Source organism: Drosophila sechellia, chromosome 2R, assembly GCF_004382195.2.
Source record: "Drosophila sechellia strain sech25 chromosome 2R, ASM438219v1, whole genome shotgun sequence".
Taxonomy (NCBI): domain Eukaryota; kingdom Metazoa; phylum Arthropoda; class Insecta; order Diptera; family Drosophilidae; genus Drosophila; species Drosophila sechellia.
In genome coordinates, this window is record NC_045950.1 from 18,469,910 (window position 1) to 18,494,629 (window position 24,720).

A 24,720-nucleotide genomic window follows, 5' to 3' on the forward strand; every position below is an offset into this window, starting at 1 on the left:
CCAAGACAATTTGCGAAATTGCTGCGCTGCACAGCCGACCGCTCTCTGTGTCTGCTTCTGCTTTTCCTCCCAGCTTTTGCCGCTTTCAATTCGCTGCCTTTGTTTTTGCCATTCGCATTCTCATTCCCGTCCGTGCAAAAAGCGAGAAAAGTGGGCGCTGCAGCAGTTGCTCCAAAATCTCCAGCGCTTTGGCGAAAGGGAAATGCAGCTTGGACGCACCGATGGAAAAACAGTCGCCCGGTCGCTTTCCGGTTTTCAGTTTCACGTGCGAAAACTCCGGGGACAAACTTTTGGAAATTGTTTCGCCTTGAGGTGTCCGGTGAGTTCGAATTTCCAGGATAATTTCATTTGACTCACTGCATTTTCACACTTTATTTGATACAACTTCGAGATCCGGTTTTCAATTTCTCTACAGGTAAGACAACTGGTATTTTCCCAAAGCAGTTGACTGACATACAATCTAAATAAGAGATTGTAATCTAGGTTTAAGTTAGGCGCTAATAATTTTACTAGTTGTATCCAACTACCAAAATGAAGAAGCACTTAATTAGAGATAAGCTGGTTGGCAAAATCCCGACATCGACGCCTGCCGAAAGTTTGTTCGCCAATCCAAGAGTGCTGCCCTAAAGTGGAGCAGATTTCCGAAGAAAGCGAACTCGGGAAGTGTCGCGCGTGGTGGAGCTTGTCTCGGGGCCACTTGCCTAATCCGCTTTGCCATGTCTGGGGCGCGGATGTCAAATTTGCAGGCAACTCCGTGCTCCTTGCCCCACGCTCCTCTCGGGCATAAAAAAGTTTACCGAAGCGCGGCATGTTCTGCGGCAAGTAGCGCCATTGTAGGAAACTTTAATCCCGCTTAAATTATAAATGGCACATTTGGCTTTCCCCAGCAGTTGCAACCGGATGCCAATGACGGCGGTGGCGACGCCGATGCCTATGCCTATGCCTATGGCTATAGCTGTAGCCACTCCGCCAGATCCTTCGGTTCCAACAAGCGAGAATCCCGTGAGGTCGAGCTCCTTGCCAAAAAGTTTTATGTGAGATGTCACAGTCTTGCATGCAACATGCATGTATGTATAGAGTGGTACCACAGTGTGGCACTGATAAACACAAAACACTTTGTAGCCTTTTATTTGGCAAGTGGAATGCAGTGCACTAAAGCCAAAGTTTACGGCTGGCATTTAGTTGCTCCGTCGGCCCCAAAAGCGGAAACTTCTAAGCCGAAACACGGACTAAAGTGAACCGAACTGACTTTGGGGGCTCCAGTCCCCCAACTCGGGCATAAAATTGCTGCCGACATGTTTGCTCCGCTCCCATTCGCTTGTTGAATTATGATTTTCTGCCCGGCCTGGCAAAGTGTCTCCATTTCGGTGTGTCATAGTCGTGGTCCTAAAGTGCAGGACTCGGCCAGCTTCTCCAGGCCAGGAAATCAATTAAAACTTTGCATCTTGTCAGGGGACCTAGACCGACTACTCCGTTGGAGTCGACTTCTATCCCCGAAGCGGATCGCATCCCGGACTCCGGACATGTTCCTATGTGTGTTCCGTGTATGCCGGGCACATCAAACAAATGTCATCGCATGCCGAGCATCCGACAGTTAACTGCAATTAAACGTCATGGAATGCACAATTAATGCGCAAGGATTGCAGAGTAATGGGTTTGAATTATGCACTTCAATGGGTAGCAAAGTGGGTTTGGGCTAGGGATGGTCGCCGCTCGGTTTTATATCGCAGCAGTTTCTTCATTATTAAATTTATTAGAATTAAACCAGAGCATGTGGGTGTTGGTATGGCATTTTAGGAAACTTTCTCTTAATATTGCTGTTCTATCGAATGGTCTTCTAGTGTATTTAATTTTGACTATGAAAAAGAACTTGATGATATACATATACATATAGATAGTTTTTAAGCCTCGTTCAAGGATAACCAGTATAGCAAATACTTGAAAACGAATATAATCACGAGTTTCGAATGAAAATTCAGTGGAATGCTCACCTCTAGCTGATTCCTCCTTTGGCTTTTAACAAATTCGAAGCTCATTCAGGCATTACGGGTACAAATCGCCAGGGGCACGAGTTTATTAAATTTCCTCAAGCCCTCGGACATTGTTTAGTTTGCGTTCGTGTTTAGCATTTTTTCAGCACATTTTTCTGGAAACCGGAGGACCTTTTTCATTTTTTTGGCCGTAACCTCGTTAAACAGTTAGCAAGCATTGCAGTTGGGCCGGCGGCACAAATTTTAATTAGAGTGCGCCACGCAAACATATCCTGGCACATACATATAGCCTACAGAGTCGCCACCAAGGATGCGATACTTTGGGTCTCCGTTTCGGCCACAATGTTTATGTTTGTTTGTCATACATGGGGCGAGTCCCTGGTGCATTGAACGGTATCCAAATAGGGACCTAAAGCGTTTTGTATTCGGCTAAATTGGTAACGGGGGAACGGGAAAACGACAGGAGGTGGAGGCAGGCTGAGGTGCAGGACACTGGGGCCACGATAAACAAGGATGCATTTGCGGGGGCCAGGACCACGGTTCCTTCAATATATGTATATGTACATACACCATGTAGTTCCAGCAGTTCTTCTTTCACTCTGACATTCGTTTTCTGCTTCTTTTTTTTCGGTGTGGTTGGAGAACGCTGCCGAAAACTTGAATGTAAATTTGCTTTGGCTTCGGTCGAAGCCAGCCACAGAAACACAATGTAAACCGCCCATTTTCCGCTCGCAGATCGATCGATTTGGTCGAAATGAGATTCTTGCATGTGGTCGGAGCGTTTCTTCTTTTTTGGGAGTTATGCAACTCGCTTTCCATGAAAATTAATCGCGCTCCCGCGGCGCACGAGTCTGATTTTCAACTACGTTTTCGGGGATTACTATGAAACGCCATGGATTTTTCTGTCCACTATTGCATCCAAACGGTATGTTTTTATTTATACTTTTTGTAGTGTTTCGTTTTTTAGTTGGTGGAATCTTGCAAGCTCAAAGTATAGTCATCAAAGCATCTGTACCCCAAATGAGATGATTAATATTTAAGACTCCCGTCACTCCAGCCGGAATAATCTGGGAATGCAGAGCCAAGTTTGCTGCACTGGTGAAAGCCAATCCGAGCCAGTTTTCAGCAATTCACCTGGCTAATCGCATGGCAAAGCCGAGCCGAAAGTAATTACGGCCATGTGCATTTCAAAGCATAACGGAAATGCCGACGCACAGGACATCATTTGGCCTGCATCCTCGCCGAAGTGTTCCCAGTATGGAATAGATTCCTCGGCTGGCATTGCGCAGAATCAGAATTCAGCATCCAGCGTCCACAGTTGTCAGTTCTCAGTTCTCTGGGCCCTCCAGCAAGTTGGCCACATTCTGGACCCATCAGTTGCGCGTCGGGCCCTAAACGGAACGGTTCGAGAAATTCGGCATGCGGCTGCTCTCGAGATCGGAGGAGTGCTAGCAGTAGCCAGTGGACACACAAACAGCCAGCATCCACAGTCAGGTGTTTGGCGCCAAGTTGCCCCAGAGAGACAAATTGTTTATCTTGTGTCAAGTGGTGTATGGCCACCCCTTTGGCCAACACCCACTTTAGCTTCAACTCCAGTGAAAGTTTGTTGTCGCCATACAGCCATACAGCCATCCAGCCATTCAGCTATCCAAACATCTAGCCACTCCGGTGGCGTTTTGTTCTGCGGCTGCCAGGCTAACCGAATTCAGTTGGATCCTTGCGGTTTCGGGCGCCCGAAATCGGATGACATTATCTGCCACGGGACGCGGTGGTTCCTCGAGGAGTTGAGTCGAGTGTAGTGGAGTGGAGTCGCGTAGATTCGAGTGGAATGGTGCCGAGTGAGTCGGAATTAAAAGCGGAGCAAGGCGTCGCACCTTTAGGCATGCATCTTTAATCAGGCCCCAATGAATTTCCGCGCGAAATGTTTACGGCCTATGAATAAGCAATGAAATAAGCGCTCACGGGCATTTGTCATTTGGCAAAGTGAAAATTGAAGTGACTGTGAAAATTGAGACAAATGTGTTGTGCATCGGCAGTCGAGTATTGAAGCAAGGAAGGACCAAGCTAACCCGGCAATCCGGGCATAATTTCTTCTTAACTAGGTAAATATTGGGTCACGTTCGGCAGTGTATGAAATGTGGGACGCTTTCACACCTGTTACAACTTAATTACGGCCGGCCAAAGTAACTGAATTATTCACCTGGAATGCGGCTTGAGTGGCTCGATGGCAGTGGCAGTGTGTTTGCCAAAGCAGCAGTACAAATAGCCGGGGGGCAAAGTGTGTGTTGTCCAGCGCCCGAAATCTGCAGGACCAACAGGACTAATTCCCCCCGAGGCAGCTCGAATCGAATGGAGTTCTGGGGCGGGCAGTGCCGGCAGTCATATAAACGAGAATGAATGAATGTAATTGCTTTTGATTTATCTCACTCTCAACGCCAACAGAGTGGAAAGCCATTTATTTGGTGATTTCCGCTCGGACCTGAAAAAAATATAACTAATTCTGATAAATTATTACACAGATGATTATTGATGAAGACTAATTTATTAAGTCGGCCTCGCTTGGGAGCTCTATGTAGGTGAATCAAATCCCCCACACTTTGCGTTCAGCCCAAACCACAAAACCTTTCTTTGGTTGAACACAAAAAAAGGGAAATGGAATTTGGAATCATGAAATTATTTATGAAGGAATGCCTGCGAGGGGGAAAAGACCTTTGGCATTGCCCTTTTCGGGTTTGCGGCCAACTTATTCGAGAATAAAGGGAAAAGTTTTACTTTTTGCGGCTGAATTATACATTTATACTCACCCGTACATTTGGATGTATGCTAGCTAGCCGGGCTGGGTTTACGAAGGACACGTCTATGAATTTGCTTTTCACCCGGCTTTAAAAAGCCAAACTTTCGTGGGTCAGGACCCCGAAACTCCCGCAGGAGACATGACCAGAGAGTAACTATTTTGTGCTTCATTAGAAGGGGTCATGAATTCGAGATTAGCTTGTATATGATTAATGGTAAATCCGACCATTCCGTAACGTTCCATCTCTGGCCGATTTAAAATGCACACCCACATAAATCAATTTCTGAAATGCATTGGCACGGTGCACTGCTGCGGGATATCCGATTATGCGGCTTTGATAGCCACATCGATTAATCAACGACACTTTAATGGCTATCTGCCGATTTTGGACGGCACAGTTCACGGACTTTGTAGCAAATCAGTTCCGAGCTCGATGCTCCTGATTGAGTATTTCCCGCAGTCGATTAAATAAACAAATTCCTGCCATTTTCACTCTTCTTGGTTATTTTAAGTGGAACAATATTTCTATACTTTTCTGCACTGATAAAAAATCTAAAGATCATTCGATACTGATATCTACAAAGAAATGAATACTGCAATATAGATTTTCATTTTCGATCCAGGTGCCATAATTTATAATGATATGTCATGGATATAATTCAATAAATTTATTATTTGATACGAGATAGTTACGAGCTATTAATGTTTTTGATGAATATAACAATGTTGCATCCTAGGCTTTAAAAGAAGAATTCTAAAAAGATGAATTCATTCTTTCAGTGTTGCAGAGCTAAAAAAAATGGTTCTATTATTTTTTGAAATTAATTGGCCAACGCTTGTGAAACAATTTCCGGTCAGGAATTCCTCTAGCATTTAGAAGGCAAACACGGTCGAAAGGGGTGGCTGGTCGGCCGGTGGATTGGTGGGTCGGGTTTTGTGTTTTAAGTGGGTGGGTGTATGGGGTCTCGTTCGTCGAGGCATTTTGAATATTTCATTTTTGGATTCTCATATTGACCAACTGGTCAAATAAATGCGAAGCAAGCAAATAAAGGAAGCTGGGCTTTGAAAGAAAGATGAAAGGTTGATGGCGCCCTGCTCTCGATCATCTATGCATCGGCTGTTTGGGATTTATGGGATCCGGAATGTTGACACAATGCAAAAATAATTCAAATGTTGTGCGAATCTGCTGAAATATGCTACACATTCATTTACATGCAGATGCGAGCCCTTCGGCTTTTAGACGGATTTGACACGTAGCTGGTGAAATGCAGATACAGATACAAAATTCAAGTGGGCCCGTTTCGCAGGATGAGCAATGGCTGCAGGACGAAAGAGATGGTGGATGCGGCTGGCGTGTGGGTGTGTGGAAATATGGTTGAGAATATGGAGTTTTCCACCCATGGCATGCATGTGCGAGTTTGTTTGTGTTGTATGTATTTGCATTTCCATTTGGTTTTCATTTTTCATTTTCCCGATGTTACTGTGACTGCAATATTCGCTTGAATAAATTATCCAGGTGAGCATTGCTCTGCATACTGAGCGGGCAGAATGCGCCGTATCGGCCTTTAAATCAAAGGCAGGTTGTTTGGTAACTTAATTGTCTTCAATTGCAGCTGTTTGCCAATTGTGTAATTTTTGTATTGCCGGGGGAAGGCGGCACTTCCTGCAGGATAACGCCATTAATTTGGATTAATATTCCTTGTTCCATGGAATGGCACTTGGCAATCACGACCGTCGCCGAAATCCCCTTCATTGTATTCGAATTTCTCTATCCCCCGCCATCTCCGCCCCAGTTTCCACAATGTCCTGGGGTTTCCCGCACCCACGCCCCCCTCCCAACACCCTTCGCTCCTGCTTTTCCAGTCACTGTCGCCTTCTTCATTCGCTTTATGGTTCATGTTCATGTCTTCTTTATCTAAATCATCCAACTGTGTAAATATTTGCCTCGCTTCCTGCATTCCATCCTCGTTATCCTTAAATCGTGCGTGCCGAGCTGCACAAAGACAAACGAGTGGGAGCGAGAGGGCGCAGTGTGGGAGCGAGAGGGGCGACCGGAGCCCGAGGAGCGGGATGAATAAAGCGAACCCACCGATCCGGAGACCCAACTCACCCACCGAAAGACCGACCGACCGACTGACTGAGTGAGCCGACCTACTCTACACTGGGTTAAATTTTGCATAAGAAACGCACGGCCGTCGTTGTCCTGGCACAGTGGAAACAGGACGAAAAAGTAGAGTAGGTTGGTACAGAAACAACATGTTTCACTGCATCTGCATGCCACTAAACAAAGGTGTAAATAATTTTTAATGTTGCTAGAAAGACAATAGGATACATGGGTGCAAGCTTAGCGTTTGCCCAATCATAATTGCACCTTTTCTCTTTTCAGCGAACAATTTTGTAATAAGAGTCATATATCCTTATGTTGTGGCACGTTACTTTAAAGGCAGAGCAGTTGAATTTTTTATTTTGCCTCATCGTCTGAAAAATAACATTTACTTACCTGAAAAACAAACTTTACTCCGACCCACTGTGCGTAATTCCAACGGTAAACAATAATCGCAGCATTAATCTGAAACTGTGCACAAATCCGTCAAACTTAGTTGCGAAAACGGGGAAAAAGAAAGGAGCTCAGAGAAAGCAGGGCAAAGGAGGAGACAGCAGCAGTAGCAGCTGAAAAAGGACTAAAACTCAAACATTGGCGGAGATTTTGAGATTTTGGGGCGCTTGAACTGTCATTAGTTTTAAGAACTTTAGCCCACTTCCGCTCGTTATCGAGCGTCCATCAATTTTCCAGGTAGACTGGCTTTAATTTAAAATTGTCGAGGGTCCACGAATATCGCGATACAAATAGTTCAAATCATCCTCAAAGGCAATTAAGTAGCGTGACTGAGTGTTTTATGGCCATGAAAATTATACGACTCTTTCGGCTTTATGATTTTATGCTTAGAGTCTTGAATGGCTGATGCTATCCAGAAGTTAATGGGGTGCACTGGCCAATTATCCCCTGGCACACAGAAATCGGGGTCACCTATTACGCTCCCATGGGTGCACAAGTGTACAGCTACGTACTTCTCATCAGGGAATGACATGAGTTGAATTGCGATTTTACTTTCGAATAGGAGCCTCTCTTCAGTCAGCCATACATATTTGCTGACTGGGGAAACCGATACTTGACACTCGAAGTGGGGCAAATGTTTGGTTTCCACAGATGGATGAATGGCTGGATGGATGGATGGACGGATGGACGGATGGAGGACACGGGATGAGAGTCAATCTCTGACGCCACTGAAACCCAATCCTCAAACATAGGACTAGATGGGGCCAGGGATCACCGGCAGCTGCAATCAATATTCATAAAGATTCGGCAAAGTTCACTCCACGGGGTTAGAAAAACTTTCGATTGTCTTTTGGGGATATACGTAGGAATCGCTACCAACTTTGCCCGGGCTTATTTCATTATGGAACTTATCAACAGATTTGAAACCGAATTTCCCGCACCCCGAGCCATTCACCTCCTACTATCTACTACCAACCACCTACCACTTACCACCCACCTCCCACAACTTTCTTAAGTATTTACCATGTTGGGGCGTTTTTGTCAGCTGCATTATGATAAAAATTTTCCAAAGTTTTCCTTAAGCTTTTTACACGGGCTTACTGCAAAATGTTGGACGATCAGGGGCATGCTGCGAGGGGGAGGGAGTGGTGTTACTGGGGCGGGGAGGGTTGGCTTAGCTGAAAACCTGAAAGGGACGAAATCCCTTTGGCCTCAAACTATTATTACATGCTCATATAGATTATTCACATTCTTTCACTTTGCAGTCACCGCAAGAAAAGCAACAAAGGATGGAAACTAAAGCTGGCTTAAGTGCGCTGGAGGAAAGGTCCCTGAAAGGTTCAGGTATGTGGATTATATAATTGCCAACAAATGCCGAGAATTTGGAACAGTCGATGACACAAATTGTCTGGGGCATACAGTGCGGTTCGAATTTGGGGGGTTTATTAAATTGGGTGAAGAGTGCTAGCCGAGCGGAAGTTAGAAAGTAAATCTCCAATTGTGCCTACAAGATTAATGAATTTAATATTTAGCTGAAGCTGAAGCAACTTTAGTTTTAGAAGAACTATATGAATCTTTATATATTTGAATGTATATATTTGAAATCAGTTTCAAGAACTGATTGAGAATTGTAATATCAATGGTATACCATATAGTTCGACACCATCAATTGTCTTATGGAAAACAGGTTTGTCCAATTCGTTGAGGAGTCAGTCAAGCAGCTTATCGGCAGATTCAAGCTGTGATAAAACGATTGAATCTATTCGTTTTTTACTCCACCGAATCTCCGAGAGTCCCCTCAGCTGTCCGATAGTTCCGTAGGACAGTGTATATCCCCGCATAGTTTGGAATCGAATCCGAAGGAAAAGCTAACAAAGTGGAGAAGCCACCACCAGCAGCGTTGTGTTTAACCAGTCAGCCCACCAACCCACCACCCACCTTCATATATGCTCTGTGGGCGTTTAGAAAAGCCCGCACACTGAGTTTCCCGGCTCCGCTCGGCTGGATGGGGGAAATGTGAATTTTTTCTGCTATTCCACCTTTTCGACTTTCGACTTGTTTACGCAAAAGTTAAGGAAGGACATAAAAGCGAGCGGGCATCCCAGCATCCCGGCATCCCGGCATCCGTCGTAAAAACTGTCGTCGTCACACTGGCTGATACCGATAGCAAACGCTTGGCTGGGGGTAAATTTAATCATAAACACACAGCAGTCGATTACGTCATGAGCGAAAAACAAAACTATTTGGCTTCCTTGCCTTTCATTTGAACTTAAAATTCTATTCAATCAGGGAACAAGACGAGCTTAGCCTTGAAGCAAAATAATACAAAGAAATGCGACAAAAAAAAATGCGAAGCATTGGAGGAACGAGAAAAACGAGACGATATATCCATCAAAGCTGACTTCTGTAGCTCCCTCTTTTGAGTCTAATCCCAGCAATACTGGAAATTTAAACAAAAAAGCGAAAAAAACGGCTCCATTGGATTACAGATTGTCGCCGGGGAGGAAAAGCGAAACGAGCCCGAAAGGGGGGATACGATAAACAAGCAGAGAAAGGATGTTTAGGCCCCGCCCCCAGGACATGTAAGCTTCTGGCCAGAAGTTAACTTTTTGCTTTCTTTCCGTCCTGCCGCCGACTCTTGTTTCCTTTTTATGATTATTTTTACTTTTGTTTCGGCTAACGAGACGCATTCCGTGGTAATCCGTCCCCGGGGAAATGTTAAACCAACGGGGAGACTCCGCAGCAGACGAGGATTGAAGTGGCGAAGAGAGATGAGAAGGTATCACTGGTGTCCTGTCGAAAATCGCTTAAATGGACCATCAATGGTTCGGCCACGAGCCGAGAAATTGCCAAGGACATTAACACTGACGAAATGTTGATTAAACTGGCAGGTCCTTCGGGCCATATTGAAATGGCCAACGGTCAAACAGGGCTGCGAAAATCTCTCCTCTTCGAAATTGAATAATTTGCGCATAAACATTCATACACTTGACTCCCACATGACCTTTGCCCAAGGCCACACGGAGCGAAACTGTCTGATTTTATGCGCATATATCTGTACATATTTTATTGTATGTATTTAAGCTTTCTTTGTCTACGAACAAGGAGCTTATATCGTTTTTGGCCAGAAATCGACATAAAATTATTTATTTGCCTGAGACATACATATTATACCACAGAATTTGATGTTAGCGATAAAAGTTATGTACAAATTTGACATGTCTTATACGAGATTTGAATCTTCTATATTTTCAACTTCTTGTTTATAGTCCTTGCTTATTATTTGCTGATTTTAGATTAGACGACTCAGTGAGACCCACAACTTTTCAGAGGAGGCAGCCAAAATGCCATAAGTGTATAATGTCATACCTAATGAACGCAAAACTTTTCTTTTAAAAACTCTGTAGACTTCTGTCGCAGAAGTTGTTTGCTGTGATTTGGTTTCTCACCATGCAGGCAGGTGCCAGAGGCCGGGGAAACGAAAGGGTTATATATCATGCCCAAGACAACGTCATCGCTCTGAAGAGGGTTTTTCCAGGCATTTTCCTTGGGTCCGGGCTAGGAGGTTGGGAGTTGGTCTGGTGTCGGGGGTGTTGGCTCAAGTGCCTGCCCCCAGGGCAGCGACTATGGAAAACGAGGGACACGGATGAAGGATTCCGCACTATGGACTGCGACTCCGAAGTAGGCAGCAGGACAGGACGGGCAGGCCAGCACAGTGTTTTCCGCTTTCCCGGACGAGCAAATGACCCGGAAAGGCCGAACGAAGGCGGCTCGTAAAAGGAAAATGTGGAAAATATGGCAGCGCACGGGCGGCAAACAAAACACAGGGAATAGGCAACAGAAAGTGGCAACGGAAACAATTGCAGTGACTGAGCAAATGTTTAGCAACCTGCCTCGAAGGATTCGCGTCGGCGGAAAAGCCAAGGAAACAAGCGGAAAATGCTAGTTTTTAAAGTCTGTGACTGCGGCAAGTTGATACTTAAATCTGGTTTACACCATCAAGCGTTTAGTCAAGTGGTAGCGGTCCACCCACCACCTGCTCCGCCTCCTCGGGACGTGGAGCGCTGCCAGGACGCCGACCGCTGCACTCTCGCGGCCAAATCCTTGTGGGCAGCGCCACCTGGTGGCCTGAAATGCATACCTAATTACGTTAATGGCCGTGCTGGCCATAAATTAGTGGAGATTAGGCGGCGCCATCCTGGCCAGAACCGAAGCTCTGCCAAATTGAACTGGAAAGTGGGCAGAAACTGAGCAGAAACTTTCGCAACGTGCGATGCGGGCGGGTGAAATAATTATTGTCCATGGCTGCGAGCGAAAAGTAATTATTACTATTATTGCTCTTTCGAGCAGCGCTGGTAAATCAATAAATTTACATAATCATTGTGCAAAAGGGCACAATGCCGCTTTAAATACAAGACGGACAAAGGTATTTTTGTGCTGCCCGCAAATTAATCGATCCGTGCGACAATTGCGAAAATATCGTTTAATTAAAACAAATATGCATAGATTACTTTAAATACGACCGAGAGTAAAAAGTTGTCAGCCGAACCTAATTGCTGGCGAAATGGCGAAATAATTGAAAAGTCCGTGCCGAGGGAAAACAACACAGCTTTCCTGGTCTTATCCTCCAGTGAGCATTGCAAACAATGCCGAATGAAATGGAAATGAATCTAATTTCTGTGGGACAAGCGGCCAGAAGGAGAACACGGATATCCTTTTAGGATATTCCACCTCGGACTGATGAGCGTAATTAATCAAACCGAAGCATGAATACTGCTTTGTATTCGAGATTGGAGCCAGCATAAATATTATGACGGCAGGTCCGCCAATGCCAAACAATTAACACAGATCTTACGCTTACACCTACAGCCTCCGCCTGAAATAGCAACGGCCTCACCCCCTTTCACCTTTCACCATCGTCCGCCGCCCACTTGGCCCACCTGTTCCAGCTGGCCCACCTGAAGCCCATCAGAGTGCTCTCCGCTGACAACTGCCAGCTACTTATGCATGTTGCTGCCACTGACAAGCAGCAGCCGGAGAGACAGAAAGGCCGTCTGCAAGGAGGTGGGCGGTAGTGGGTTGTGGTGGGCGGTAAACAGGTAAAAAAGAAGCGGTGGGCCAGTGATGTCAACAGCAGACTACACATAGAAAGGGCATAAAGAAATCGGAGAATGATTAGAATTCGTTCAATCGATAGGGTTGGCTGTCAGCTGCTCAAAAGCAGCGCTCATTTGGCTATGAGTCCTTGCCTATAGCTGATTTACAGCTAATGAGATTTCATCCCAAAAAATTTACTTTCTTGGCCAAAACTGAAAAAAATATTTGTCCAAGAGTGGAATGTCATATATCGTTAGACTCGTCTGGAAATTTGCAATCCATGGGTACTCATAAATTGAAACCTTAAATTTTGGCCATTTTTCGCAAAAAATCGTGATGTTACCCCTTATCAAAAATGTAAAAATTCGAAAAAAATTAAATTTTCCCTAATCAACAAAAAGTGCTTCGAATCGTTAGTTTTGGCTGTTAGCTGCACAAAAAAGTAGTTCTCCTCGTTATATTAACTTTTTTAGCTCACTTACAGCTTAAAAACCAACCCAAAAATTCAATTTTCTATGGAATTTTGTTTTTCCTCGGATATTTTGCCCAATACCCAAGTTATTAAAAATTAAAGCGCCTTTCAGGAATTTCCGCCCAAAACGAATCCGTGAATAGCTGGCTATAAAATAGCTAATGGGCCAGCACTATTGCAGGCAAATGTTGCATTCCGTGCAAAAGGCAACGACAAAAGGTGTTAAGAAAGCCATTTCGCCTGCTAATGAGTGACGATGCCTCTGAGTGTGTGTGTGCGCCAAGGTGTGGGCTAGTGTGTGTGTCAACTCTCCTCGATCCCTTTCCCCATCCTCCGCCGACAGCCCCTGGGTGCTTGTGTTTGTGTGTCCCCGTGAGTCCTTGCCAGGACTTGAGCCCGAGCTGAAGAGCAAACAAAAATGTTTTCATGTTTGGGCCTGTCAACAGATTTATCCAACCTACCCCCGCTCCTCCCCTACTTATTTTCGGTTTTGTGTATGTTTGTGTGTGTGTGTGCAGAAGCATTTTGCTTAATTAGTTACAAACAGCCGAAACTGAGAGAGAGAGAAAGAGGGAGAGAGCCTCGAGGAAGGAGAGGCGGAGCAGAAAGTAGAAAGGACTCGCATCCATAGCTGTCTTTAAGGCTCCGCCAAATGTTTACAAATGTCGCAGCGTCTGCTGCGGGCAGATAAAGATACAGGGACACAGATACCAGATCGGAGATACTAGATACATATGGAGGTGAGGATGCCGAGATGCGTATGCGGATGTGTGGGCAGGTGATACAAGTCAGCTCGAGATAATCCGATGAACTCTGCGTCTGTAGCATACTTATGAGGGCGGCTGGTGGTGTGAAATTCACACTGTGAATAGTGCGCAATGAAGACATTTATTCACTCGGCACCATTCACAAAATGAATGGAATAATCTTGAATTTCTTCACGCAATTTCCAGACACGTAGCACCGCAATTAAATGAACTTTCGCTGAATCATGTAAATAAAATTGAGTGTGAAATGGAACACGCAAGAAATATTTGTTTAATTCAATGTAAATACATTTACATGTTTGTTTTTACTTAGTACAAAACTAGATCAAAAAAAGCGGATGCAAAAATCGAATCAATCATACAGGCATTTATTAGGGTCCTTGTTCAATTTGCAAATGGAATTATGATATGGTCTTTTTGACAGTTTCGACTTTATGATTTATTAAAATGCTCGCCCATTTAATAGTTTCATTCCGCATTATTTCCATGTTTTTATAATTAGGCCCAATTAATGTTTAATTTAATTAAATGGGAATAATTTAAGCAAGCTTTAGTATGGATGTTTAAAAATTTTAAAGGCCAAAACAAATGTTTAATATATTTGTTATATTTAGATAAGTTAAGTAACAGTAAACTGACCGAAAGTATCTACTTGATGAGTGCACTTGAAAAACTATTTATTACTTGTACTTGTTTCTCGTTTTCCTTTTCTGCACGAAAGTATTAAAATATGTAAGGGTGGTACTTAATACTTTCGGCTTTCCCTCGTCAAAATAACGAACTCTTCATTTATTAAATTACTGCTAGTCAAACTTTTTTCTAAGGGATTTAATTAAATGGCTTACTGTTGGGTATTAACTAAGAAATATAAAATAAATTTGACTTTTTTTTGTGACTATAGTAAGGGGATTGATTATGACTTTGACGTTTCTCAATTAAACCATTTAATCAACAAATAAAGCCACATATATTGAAAGGATTTATTACTACGAGAATTTGACAGAGAAACCAAACCACATACACACGAAACAAGTTTTCATTAATTACTGTAATTATTACGGACGTAAGGAATTAGTTGCCGAAATATGAAACCCTGGTGTATCCCATTAAATATTTAACTCGTTATCCACTCGTATCGTATAAAGTGCCTCCATAAAGTTGAATTACACGTTTAATTACACGCACATTAAGCTGAATGCATTTTTCTGTTTCCCATCCCGCAGAGAAACTTAAAATGCTGGACATCACACGCGACAAGCCGGTGAAGGTGGCCGTCAAAGTGGCCGTTCCTGTGCGGGATCACCCAAAGGTATGTGGATGAGGACAGCAGGGGCAGAGCCGTTCTGGAAACCCGTTAATGGAGGGTAAACATTTTCATTGCATTTCCCTTTGTGCCGCCGCAACAGTTCAATTTCGTGGGCAAGCTGCTCGGACCCAAGGGCAACTCGATGAAGCGCCTGCAGGAGGACACCATGTGCAAGATGGCCGTTCTGGGACGCGGATCGATGCGGGACCGGCGGAAGGAGGAAGAGCTGCGGGGCAGTGGCGACAGTCGCTACGCCCATCTCTTCGAGGACCTGCACGTCGAGATCTCGACCTTCGCCGCTCCGGCGGAGGCCCACGCCCGGATAGCCTACGCGCTGGCGGAAGTGCGCCGCTTTCTGGTTCCGGTGAGTCGAGTCAACGAGGCATCATTTTTGGGGCAGCTCCCTCGGCATTGTTTGTGTTTAATACCCATTAATGACTTTAAGTTTTGTCCGCGCCATGGGCAGGCAAATGAGCATCTTAAAGTTGGCCCGAACAAGGGTCATAAGTTATGGCCGCGTGGAGTGCACTTGGACAAAAAGTGTACTTCAATGTGGAAAGGCATTTGGAACATTTAAAGGCAGTCAACCAAATCGGTAGGCATTTCATTCTGTGAGGCGGTTAAATTAAATTATTAATAGACTAGACTGCTGAAAACCAATTCATAATACCTTAGCTTTAGGGCCAAAGATTGGCGTCACTTTTTTCTTTTTCCGAAATGTTTATTTTTAATTAAATTAATTACATTTTTATAATATTTCAAGAGTTTACATATCTTTTGATTAAAACCCGCTTATCCAGCGCATTTGTATGGCGTGTGTTCGCTGCTCTCCAATTTTCCAGAATGTCATGTTTTGGGGCCAATTTCGTTTTAACTTTAGAAAACTGTGCTGTTTTGATGAAAGTTTCCCAACTCGCTGACGACTTTAATTAAAGTCAAATTTGCGAAAGTCATGGGGAATAGTTTTGGAAGTGTAGTTCAAGAGGACTGCAGCCGGAGCTCCGCTCCTCGAACTGCTCCAACTGCTCCAAGGATGTGCTCGTTATCGACTTCGGCTTCCGTGTTGCTTGTGTTCGCGTGGCATGCAGCGGGTTTCCTGCTCCTGCTCCCCGTGCTCGCTGACTAAATTGCATTGTGCTGTAATTACATTTGCCACCCCACGGCACTCGACTCGCCACCCGCCCATTCCACTTGGCCCCACTCCTTTTGGCCGCGAAGCGGGGAACTTGGCTTGCATCTTCCTTTTGGCCATTGTGCTGTGCTCGACACGCCATCGCCATCGCCATGGCCAACGCCATTGCCATCTTCCGGAGCCAAGGAGTGTGTGTGGGCGGAATGGGGCCATTCCTAGGCCCGCCTCCACGAGAGACACAAACGTTAAGCGTATACTATCTGCAGCTTGCAGACAGGGACGCAGGCAGATTGTGAGAAGTCCTGGAGGCAGCACGTCCTGGGCATCATCCTCACTTGCCCGGCGCCGGCATACTTTATTTATACATCTCCGTTAAGTTGCAGCTAGAAATATGGGGAGTGGACATGGATCAATTTAAACGGCATGCCGGGGCCATCTATCCGGGGTCATACATATAGAATGTGTACGGAGCAGTTGCTGGATCCGAGAGAATTACAAATGAGCGCCATATATCAAGCTTATTGCAAATTATACCCCGGGCCCAGAGCCGGGCTTTGATCTATAATTTTCAACAAAATTCAATTCTCACCTACCCCGTAACCGTCGGTGCTCCAAAGTCTTCCCACATTATGACCAGCTTAAGCTGGAGAGGATGCGCTTGGGTCTGAACATGGGGTCGGGTAATCCAATATATTGACATCCTGGCCGAACTTTGACTGGCAGATGCTGGCAACATTGAAACTCCCTCCTGCCCGATGGTTCAGACTTTTCCCCCTGAGTTATTCCGATCTGATTACACACGACGAAAATTTGCATAGAAATTATATGATATCCCCAACACGAGGCAAAGACAAAGGCGATGAAAGAAGAAACTGTTTCAATTTAGATAAATTGCTGGGGTTACCTGGAGTGCGTGTGTGGGTTTTCTCCTCATTCCTTTGCCCGGCGGCAGTCTCTGTGAATCTCATCTGTGACATATTTAAGCCTTACCCACCTGGCGGGAAATTGTTTATGGCATCTGCAATCTCGATTTATGTTCGCCAGCGAGTGCCACAAAAAGGAGCACTTGTGTGACTGTTGTAGAGGTATTAGTACAAATGTAGGAAACCGGAGTGCCGCTCACATATGTTGTGCAAATTCAGAGATATATTCATAAACGAGTTAGTTGGTTAATGGGGTTGATGAAATGTGTATCCACCGGGCTGGAGTTTCCTGCGTGCGTGTATCCATCGCATGCAGGCCCATTTGTCGCCCAGAACCCACAAACACTCCGATTTTCACTCCACTCCCACACCCACATCCACGCCCACTCCATTGCCACCCACATAATTGCATTAAGCACTCACAGATACTCAGATACACATCCATGTGTATGTGCGACCGATACATATATGAGTATCCTGGGGCAGGAATGGATTCTGCTCAAAGGGTGCTCCGCCGGCGACACATGAAACGTGGCTGCGCACAAACTTTTAATTGACATCCAATAAAATTCGCATTTATTGCCAGCGACGGCCGCCAGGGAAACGTGAATTAAATTTAATTGCTCTACTGAGGTGTTCCTGTGGTTCCACTACTAATCCCGCCAGGGATGGACAGTATCTTGGACCCGCAGAACTGCATTACGTGGCAAGGTGCCGCCACAAACTGAAAGTATATATATATATCCCGGAGAGATAAAACGGAAAAGTTGGTACTTTAACACGAAAACCACTCTGAATGTAATACCACTAGCTTGAAGTACTCCACATTGTTGTTGAAAACACTATTATGATACATATTATTCTGCACCATGCCATCTGTATACCTAGTGGACACAATGTGTTGCCATTCCCATCACTGAATCACTCATCTCTTGCCCGCAGGACTACCACGATGACATCCGCCAGGAGCAAATGTGGGAGATGCAGGCGCTGACGTCCACGCCCGCACTGGGTGCCCACTCGCTGGAGGATTCGCATAGCCCCACCATCAACAGCTGCAGCCAGGTGGGCGGCGCCACCAACTCCTCCTCCAATGGGGTCAGTGGGCGTGGCCTGGGCGGCGGACTGGCCGACATGGACACGTCCAACGATGACAAATCGGACGACGCCAGCGGCATGGAGTGCCTGTCGGCAGTCGACAAGCTTGACTGCTCGTCCAGCTGCGCTAGTCTGGGCATCAGTGGCATCACTACCATCAGCACCACCAGCTCAGAGCATCCGCATCCGCACCAGCACCACCAGCAGCACCAACAGCACCACGCCCACCTGCACCCAGCACACGCCCATGGAAACCAGCAGCAGCAGCAACAGCAGGTCCAGCACCACCACAGCCACCAGGCGCACTTCCACCAGCTCCTGCAGCAGGCTCACGGAGGAGCCAGTGCCGCAGCGGCTGCTTGCGGGGAGCATCTCTCCGGACAGGCGACTCCGGCGACGGCGGCGGCACGTAAGTCTACTCCGGCCGTAGTGGCTTTGCCAAAGCCCGCCTGGGCTCGACTATTAATTGGAATTTACGGCTGCCATTGATGCAGAGCATGAATAGGCCAATGAACATAATCCAGCTCCAGTCGGAAGTCAAGTTAATTTCAAGCTTAGGCACACTTTCACAGGATACATGTGATTTCGTAAGGGACTATACATTAAAGGCCGAATATTTGCTTGATATATACATGATATGAGAACTCTGTGGTTAAAATCAAAGTAGCTTCCAAATGTGGTTTTAAACTTTCAAACAGAATTGCAGCTTATAATAGGATATATCTTAGAAAAAATTGGCAAATGCTACTGGGATAATTAATCTGATAGTGCATTGAATGCTTCGGTTACCAGTCATTCCTGATACCCAAACCATTTGCAAAGCAATCCTCCAGCTGCCACTCATTCCGTTCTCTTCCTTTGTACGCCTTAAATCTCCTGCAGTGCACACCACAGCCATGGCAGTGGCACTCCAGCATCAGCTGACAGCCGCAGGAATCGGAGGACTTCTGAAGCCGGCCACCGGAGTGGGGGCCACCATGGCCGGGCTGCCCACCACCCAGGCGGGAGCCGCCGCACTTCAGTTGCCCGGCGACGGGGAGTCATCCGGATCGACGCTAACGCTGCTGGAGCCACCGGGCACCGCACTCCTGCATCCCGCTCTGCGCAACGTCAAGACCATCAACATTGGTAAGGCCTGCTATCCACAGCCAGTCTTAGTTGCTACACTGATAAAAAAAAGTGGGAGCTACTTTTACTTTTTTGTATATTCGACTACATCTTGGTATAATTTTCTTTTTGTGCGCCAGGTGGCGGCCTGGGAAGGAAGCGTCCACTGCTGGGTGTTCCCCGCTCCGGAATGAATCCCACCAAGCGCACGGTGATGAGCCTGCTGGCCAGGGCCAAGAACTCGCAGGCGCTGCACTCGGTCCGCCAGCCGATGGTGACGGCCACCAGTTTCGCTGAGTGAGTTGCCCGCACGGAAACGAGCCACCACGTACTCCGATTCAATGGATTAATCAGGGGGAAGCGGGAACTTAATGATTTCGTTTTTTTTTAGACCCTTGCAGATGCTGGCCTCGCCGTTCATCATTCCGCACCGGGCGGTGGACCAGCCGATCCTGGCGCTGTCGAAGGAGAGCCTCGCGCAGGGCGTCTAACCCAGTGAGCTGCTCCACCTGCGGCTGCCCAGATAGACCAATCTGACCGAATACCACCTGCCCCGCCTCACGCTTGGGAGGATCAGCGAGAGTCTCGAGGAGATTAGCGAATATTTCTAGGCGATGTTTGCGTAGTTGATGCGTACTTGTACTTGTACTCTCCCCGTAGTAAGGCTATACCGATCTTTAGGGACTAACTGTGAACTTATCCGAGCGAATCTCGAGCTCGTGCTACACGATTTTATTTTTTACAGAGAATAAACGGAGCGTCTATTTGCAATGCGATGTTTTATTTCCACAGATGCAAGCCTAGGCAAACCAAATCGAAATGTTCGATCTAATGGAACAGAGTTTAAACCCTTAACAAAATTGAAACCTAAACTTAGTGTCAAATTAAAACGAGAGCAACTTCAATAGAATAAATGTAAACGCAATTACTTTAAAAAAATTACTTTAAATAAATATACACACAATACGAATGCGTATGCGAATGCGAATGCGAATGCAGATACCGAACACGAGTACCACAAAAGATATATATACAATACATACGAACACGTATACAAGCAAATATACAAATATAAATATGTGTGTACTTAAATCTACATAAACTTAAGATTAAACCAAACGAAACTACTAAACTAATGAGATAATACAATAATTTTAACGTATTTTAACAGCCACAGAACGAAGACAAAGTCGTACCGCATAGAAGGGAAAAGAGAGAAAGTAGAAAGGATGTAGACAGTTGAGGTAGAACCCCCGATCAGAGAGATCCCACCGCCTTCAGCTTGCGTTGCCTGATTGATTCCAATTTGAGTCCCCTCGGATCCAAAGCCACAGCTGATAGATATGATAGTTCGGTTTCAGTTTCAGAACAGAAAGTTTCAGAACATCGAAAGCAGCGATCGCCTACAGAGTTATATTTTTCGTTCAGATTATGTACATATATACTATCTATATAGTATATACACGCATCCGAGGATAATGTGTTGCAAGGTCCTTGGTCTGGGAATGGGTGGATGTTCCATCCGCTCCACTTCGCCGCGATGCTTCGATTAGTGTTTGAATTGATATTGAAACTATAGGAATTTGATCTCAGAGTTAGCGAGTCGGCTACACTGTACCGATAATTCCATAATTCCAGCAGATAATTCCGACTCGATGATTCGAGTCGAGAGTTCACTTTAGCTACCCAGTTACTTTGTTGACTGTGCACAATCCACATAGTTCTTAAATAGCGTTAACCAATATACAATAACAACATTACTCAATTAATGTTCACAGAAAGTTTATTCAAAAAACAAAACAAAAAAACCAAACAAAAAACAAATTTAAAAAACCAAACGAATATTTACAGCGTAAATTAAAAGTAAAGTTAATGCAAAATATTGATGTTCAAAGAAAGCAAGTCCGTGAATGGTCGTACTCATGTCATTAAATGTAGATCTCAAATATGCAAAACAAACTAAATAATTAAACCAGTCTTAAATGTGAAAAACTTCAGCAAAATTCCACCCAACCACCAAAAACCACACCAACCGCCACCACCACCAACACAGCTTCGAGCTAGTCACAAATAAATGCAATATTTTAAAAATACCATTTAAAGTGTTTTACTGCTCTTTCTTTAAATAAAAAGTGGCTAGTGCAGTTCTACAGAAGTTTATGCTCACTGCTTCCATAAAAAATAATACGGAAATGCACTCTCGGCAAGCTATGTCCCTTAAAACTTATAGTCCCGGGAATTCAGTTTTATCCAGATGATTCCTTCCCTGGCTGAGTTTTATGTGCTCCTCTTTACGGTGCACGGAGTAGCTCAGGTAAGAAAGATATGGGGCAATAAATTTGATGCATCCTTAGGGAAAAGCAAATCCTTTCATTTGTACACATAAAACCAGAAACATTTTCATTTAATACTGCTCATACTTCTCGTCACTTCTACCTAGAGCCCAATTATTGGTATCACTCACTAGGTTCCAAGTGCAACTACAAGTGCTCAATACATAGTGGCCAGCTCGAGCCAACTATCGGGAAACAGGCGAATAAAGTATCTGCGAGTTGTTTCCATGAAGACCAGCAGTATCATGAACGGACTGTTGGTCAAGAGGAAGTGGCCGAAGCTGAAAGAAGGAAGCGGACAAATGTCATGGCGTGGTAGTCATACAGTCAGTAATACCCACTGTAGCTCGTTGGTTCCTTCCAGGCGCAGGCACACCGTGGAGTCCATTATGCACAGCAGCACGCACAGAAAGATCAGAAGGAGGACTGCCAGACTGAGGAGCCAGTTGCGGAATCCGTGGGCCAGCAGATTGGCACGTCCGGTTTTGGTCAGCACCAGGTTGGTGCACTGCATCGCGGCGAGGCTCATCAGGCAGAGAGAGGACACTTGGCACTCCAGCTGCCGGCGGGCCTCACTGCTCTGCGGGAAAGTCAGAGTTCAGCTTGCCTTACTTCCTGCAGATATACAGATATACATGGTTATCCCTACCCACTCCTGGCCGAAAGAGTCGGTGATGTCGTCGAGCAGGTCGTCCTGCCACGCGATGTTCAGAGCCACCAGTGTCCTCGGCAGGAATCCCTTGTCAGCCATGAACACGAAGTAGGTCATAAAAACAGCTGCAGCTTCGATGGTTCCCACAAGGATGTGGGACACAAAGAAAAGTCTACAGGATACGTTTTGGAAAAACATCGAATAATAAAGAAACGAATTTAGAAATATTTTTCCCATAAGCCTTTGCTATCTAAAGTACAAACAGTTTCTGCCTTTAAAACTCCTGTACCAAAATGATAATAAATATTGTTCGAGGAATCATAGGGACCTCTGCTTATGCACCTTTAGATATGTTTTGCCAACAATTTGTGAATGAGTACTAACTTACCGACTATTAAGCAGAAAGTCGTCGTACACTTTAGGCATCTGCAGCATCAGATTCTCCTCTGGAGGCTCATAAATCAAAGTCAGAGCTGGGACCTATGGAAAAATTGGACTCGGTTTCAGTACTCTTCATAGCACACTTTATAGGTTCCTCCCCCACACTCACCAAGTTCACCAGGAAGGCGAGTATGAGCTCATCCATGATGTGGATGTACAGGGGAATCCCGAGCAGGAAGAAAAAGAAGTACACCAGTATATTGCATATGTTGGTTGCCAGGGAATAGGCCAGAGCCTTCTTTAGATTCTCAAACAGCAGACGGCTATCGCCGACCACACTGACCAATGTGGCAAATGAGCTGTCCAGCAGGATGAGGTCTGCACTGGCCTCGCACATGACCGCACTTCCGTACTTGGCCACGCCCACATGACTGCTCCTCATGGCAGGCGTGTCATGGAGAGTTCCCCCAATGAGGGAGACCACGGCTCCCAACCGGCGACAGGCATCCGCAATCCAGTGGAGCTGATCCGTGCTCGTAGCGGCACATACCAAATCCTGCTGGTTCAGGATGAGCTGCTCGATGTGCCGACGCTGGTGTTGCGCCTTCTCGTCAGTGTACTGTGACATGTCAACTACTTCCGCGGTGGGTGGCATCCGCTTCACGCTGACAGCCTGAAAAGTGTCCAACGGAGCCGGTAGGATGCCCACATCAACGGCCAGAGCCTTGGCCATTTTGGGTTTGCGTTGGGTGACCACGATCAACTTTATGCCCGCCGCTCTGCAGCGATCCACCGCTTTGGGAATGGTGCTTCTCGGCGGATTGTAGGTGGCAATCATGCCCAGGAACCTCAACGAGTAGGTGTCCACCGCCAGGTAATCGCGGTACTTATATTCCCCGCCCTCAAATCCAGTGTTTACCTGTGAAAAGCGGCGAAACTCCAGTTCGTCGCTCAACTCCTTGTAGGCAAAGGCACGGACATGGCGGCCTGCCTCGAGTAGCCCATCCGCCAGACTGAGAATAATTTCCTGCAGCTGTTCGTCCAGGGGCAGTTCCTCGTCCCGAATAGCCAAGGTTGAGCACCGGCGGATCACCACTTCGCAGTGGCCTTTCATCAGCAGGATGAGTTTCAGGTGGCCATCGGCATCGCGAGTCCTGTGCACCGTAACCTGGACCTTGTCCTCACTAGTGTAATGCTTGTTGGCCACCTTCTCGTGGTCATGACGGAGCAGATCAATGCTCGGCAGGATCATCAGACCGAACTTGAGCAGCGCTATGTCCAGAATATTGCCGTACATGTCCTTCTGCATCTTAGGCACTCCAATGTTACCAGGACATATGACCGCATCGTTGCAGAGAACTGAGGCCCGGATCAGCTCGATAAATCGTGGACTCTGGGCACTAACGTCCAGATTATCGACACTCAATAGTGACATATCCACGAAGATCTCCGATACGCGCATGCGCCGCTTGGTCATCGTCCCAACCAAATCGGACACAATAACAGTTGAGAGTCCCAGTGTGCAAGTAGCCCGCAGGTTCCTCACATGACACTGCTTTCTCCCCATTTCCCTTCTCGTCCGCCTCAAGCCACAGTAGAGGATGAGGGGCAAGTAGACGGGTGTCAGACCAATCAGCAGTGAGAGATTGACTTCATACACAATGTGGCCGTGCTCGAACCCGGTGGTAAGGAATAGCAGAATGAAACAAACTACGGCCACCGAGAGCATATAGTAAGAAATCTAAAAGTATAATGGGCTTAGATATTTATATTCTAGGATGCTTTGGCACTGCTTACTTGCTTCTGATGCTTCTGCGAACGACTGAAAGATCGCTCCTTGAAGCAAAGGTCCGTCATCGATCCCACTTCAGTGTGCCTTCCACAGGCTAGGGCGACTGCGAAACCAATGCCACTGATCGCATGGGTGCAGGCTAGTCCCATATTGCTGGAACTCCATTTCGATAAGGTTTTGGAACTCATTCCAAAGCTATTTAATTTAGATGACTAAAGTGTCACTACGGCAACAGATGTCTTGGATGATAGCAATTCGTTCTGTGCCACCAACTTCTAGTTGAAAACAGCCAACAGTACGTATGAGTGATCATCCCTA

At 45.8% G+C, this 24,720-nt stretch overlaps 2 protein-coding genes across 4 annotated transcripts; one reads left to right on the plus strand and one right to left on the minus strand.

The window, feature by feature from the left end:
* The first annotated feature begins 1,379 nt into the window (after nucleotides 1–1,379).
* Nucleotides 1,380–21,315, plus strand: LOC6615532 (RNA-binding protein asd-2). 3 transcript variants are annotated; one of them, XM_032716108.1, is made up of 8 exons: nucleotides 1,380–1,647; nucleotides 8,608–8,686; nucleotides 14,902–14,987; nucleotides 15,085–15,348; nucleotides 17,982–18,546; nucleotides 19,020–19,265; nucleotides 19,385–19,572; nucleotides 19,636–19,719. In XM_032716108.1, the coding sequence occupies exons 1-7, from the start codon at nucleotides 1,630–1,632 to the stop codon at nucleotides 19,543–19,545; spliced, it is 1,419 nt and encodes a 472-aa protein (XP_032571999.1). In that variant the 5' UTR covers nucleotides 1,380–1,629; the 3' UTR covers nucleotides 19,546–19,572; nucleotides 19,636–19,719. The 3 variants fall into 3 exon arrangements, with proteins under 3 accessions (XP_032571999.1, XP_032571997.1, XP_002039911.2); XM_032716106.1 differs by having other exon boundaries at nucleotides 1,387–1,647; nucleotides 19,385–19,541; nucleotides 19,636–21,315; XM_002039875.2 differs by lacking the exon at nucleotides 1,380–1,647 and adding an exon at nucleotides 3,382–4,093 and having other exon boundaries at nucleotides 19,385–19,541; nucleotides 19,636–21,315.
* LOC116800548 (sodium/potassium-transporting ATPase subunit alpha) lies at nucleotides 21,316–24,590 on the minus strand. The gene is made up of 6 exons (XM_032716110.1): nucleotides 24,408–24,590; nucleotides 22,780–24,351; nucleotides 22,618–22,709; nucleotides 22,227–22,401; nucleotides 21,919–22,157; nucleotides 21,316–21,858 (listed from the first exon to the last, which is right to left on the minus strand). Exons 1-6 carry the CDS (start codon nucleotides 24,588–24,590, stop codon nucleotides 21,735–21,737), a joined length of 2,385 nt encoding a protein of 794 aa, XP_032572001.1. The 3' UTR covers nucleotides 21,316–21,734.
* Nucleotides 24,591–24,720: the final 130 nt, after the last annotated feature.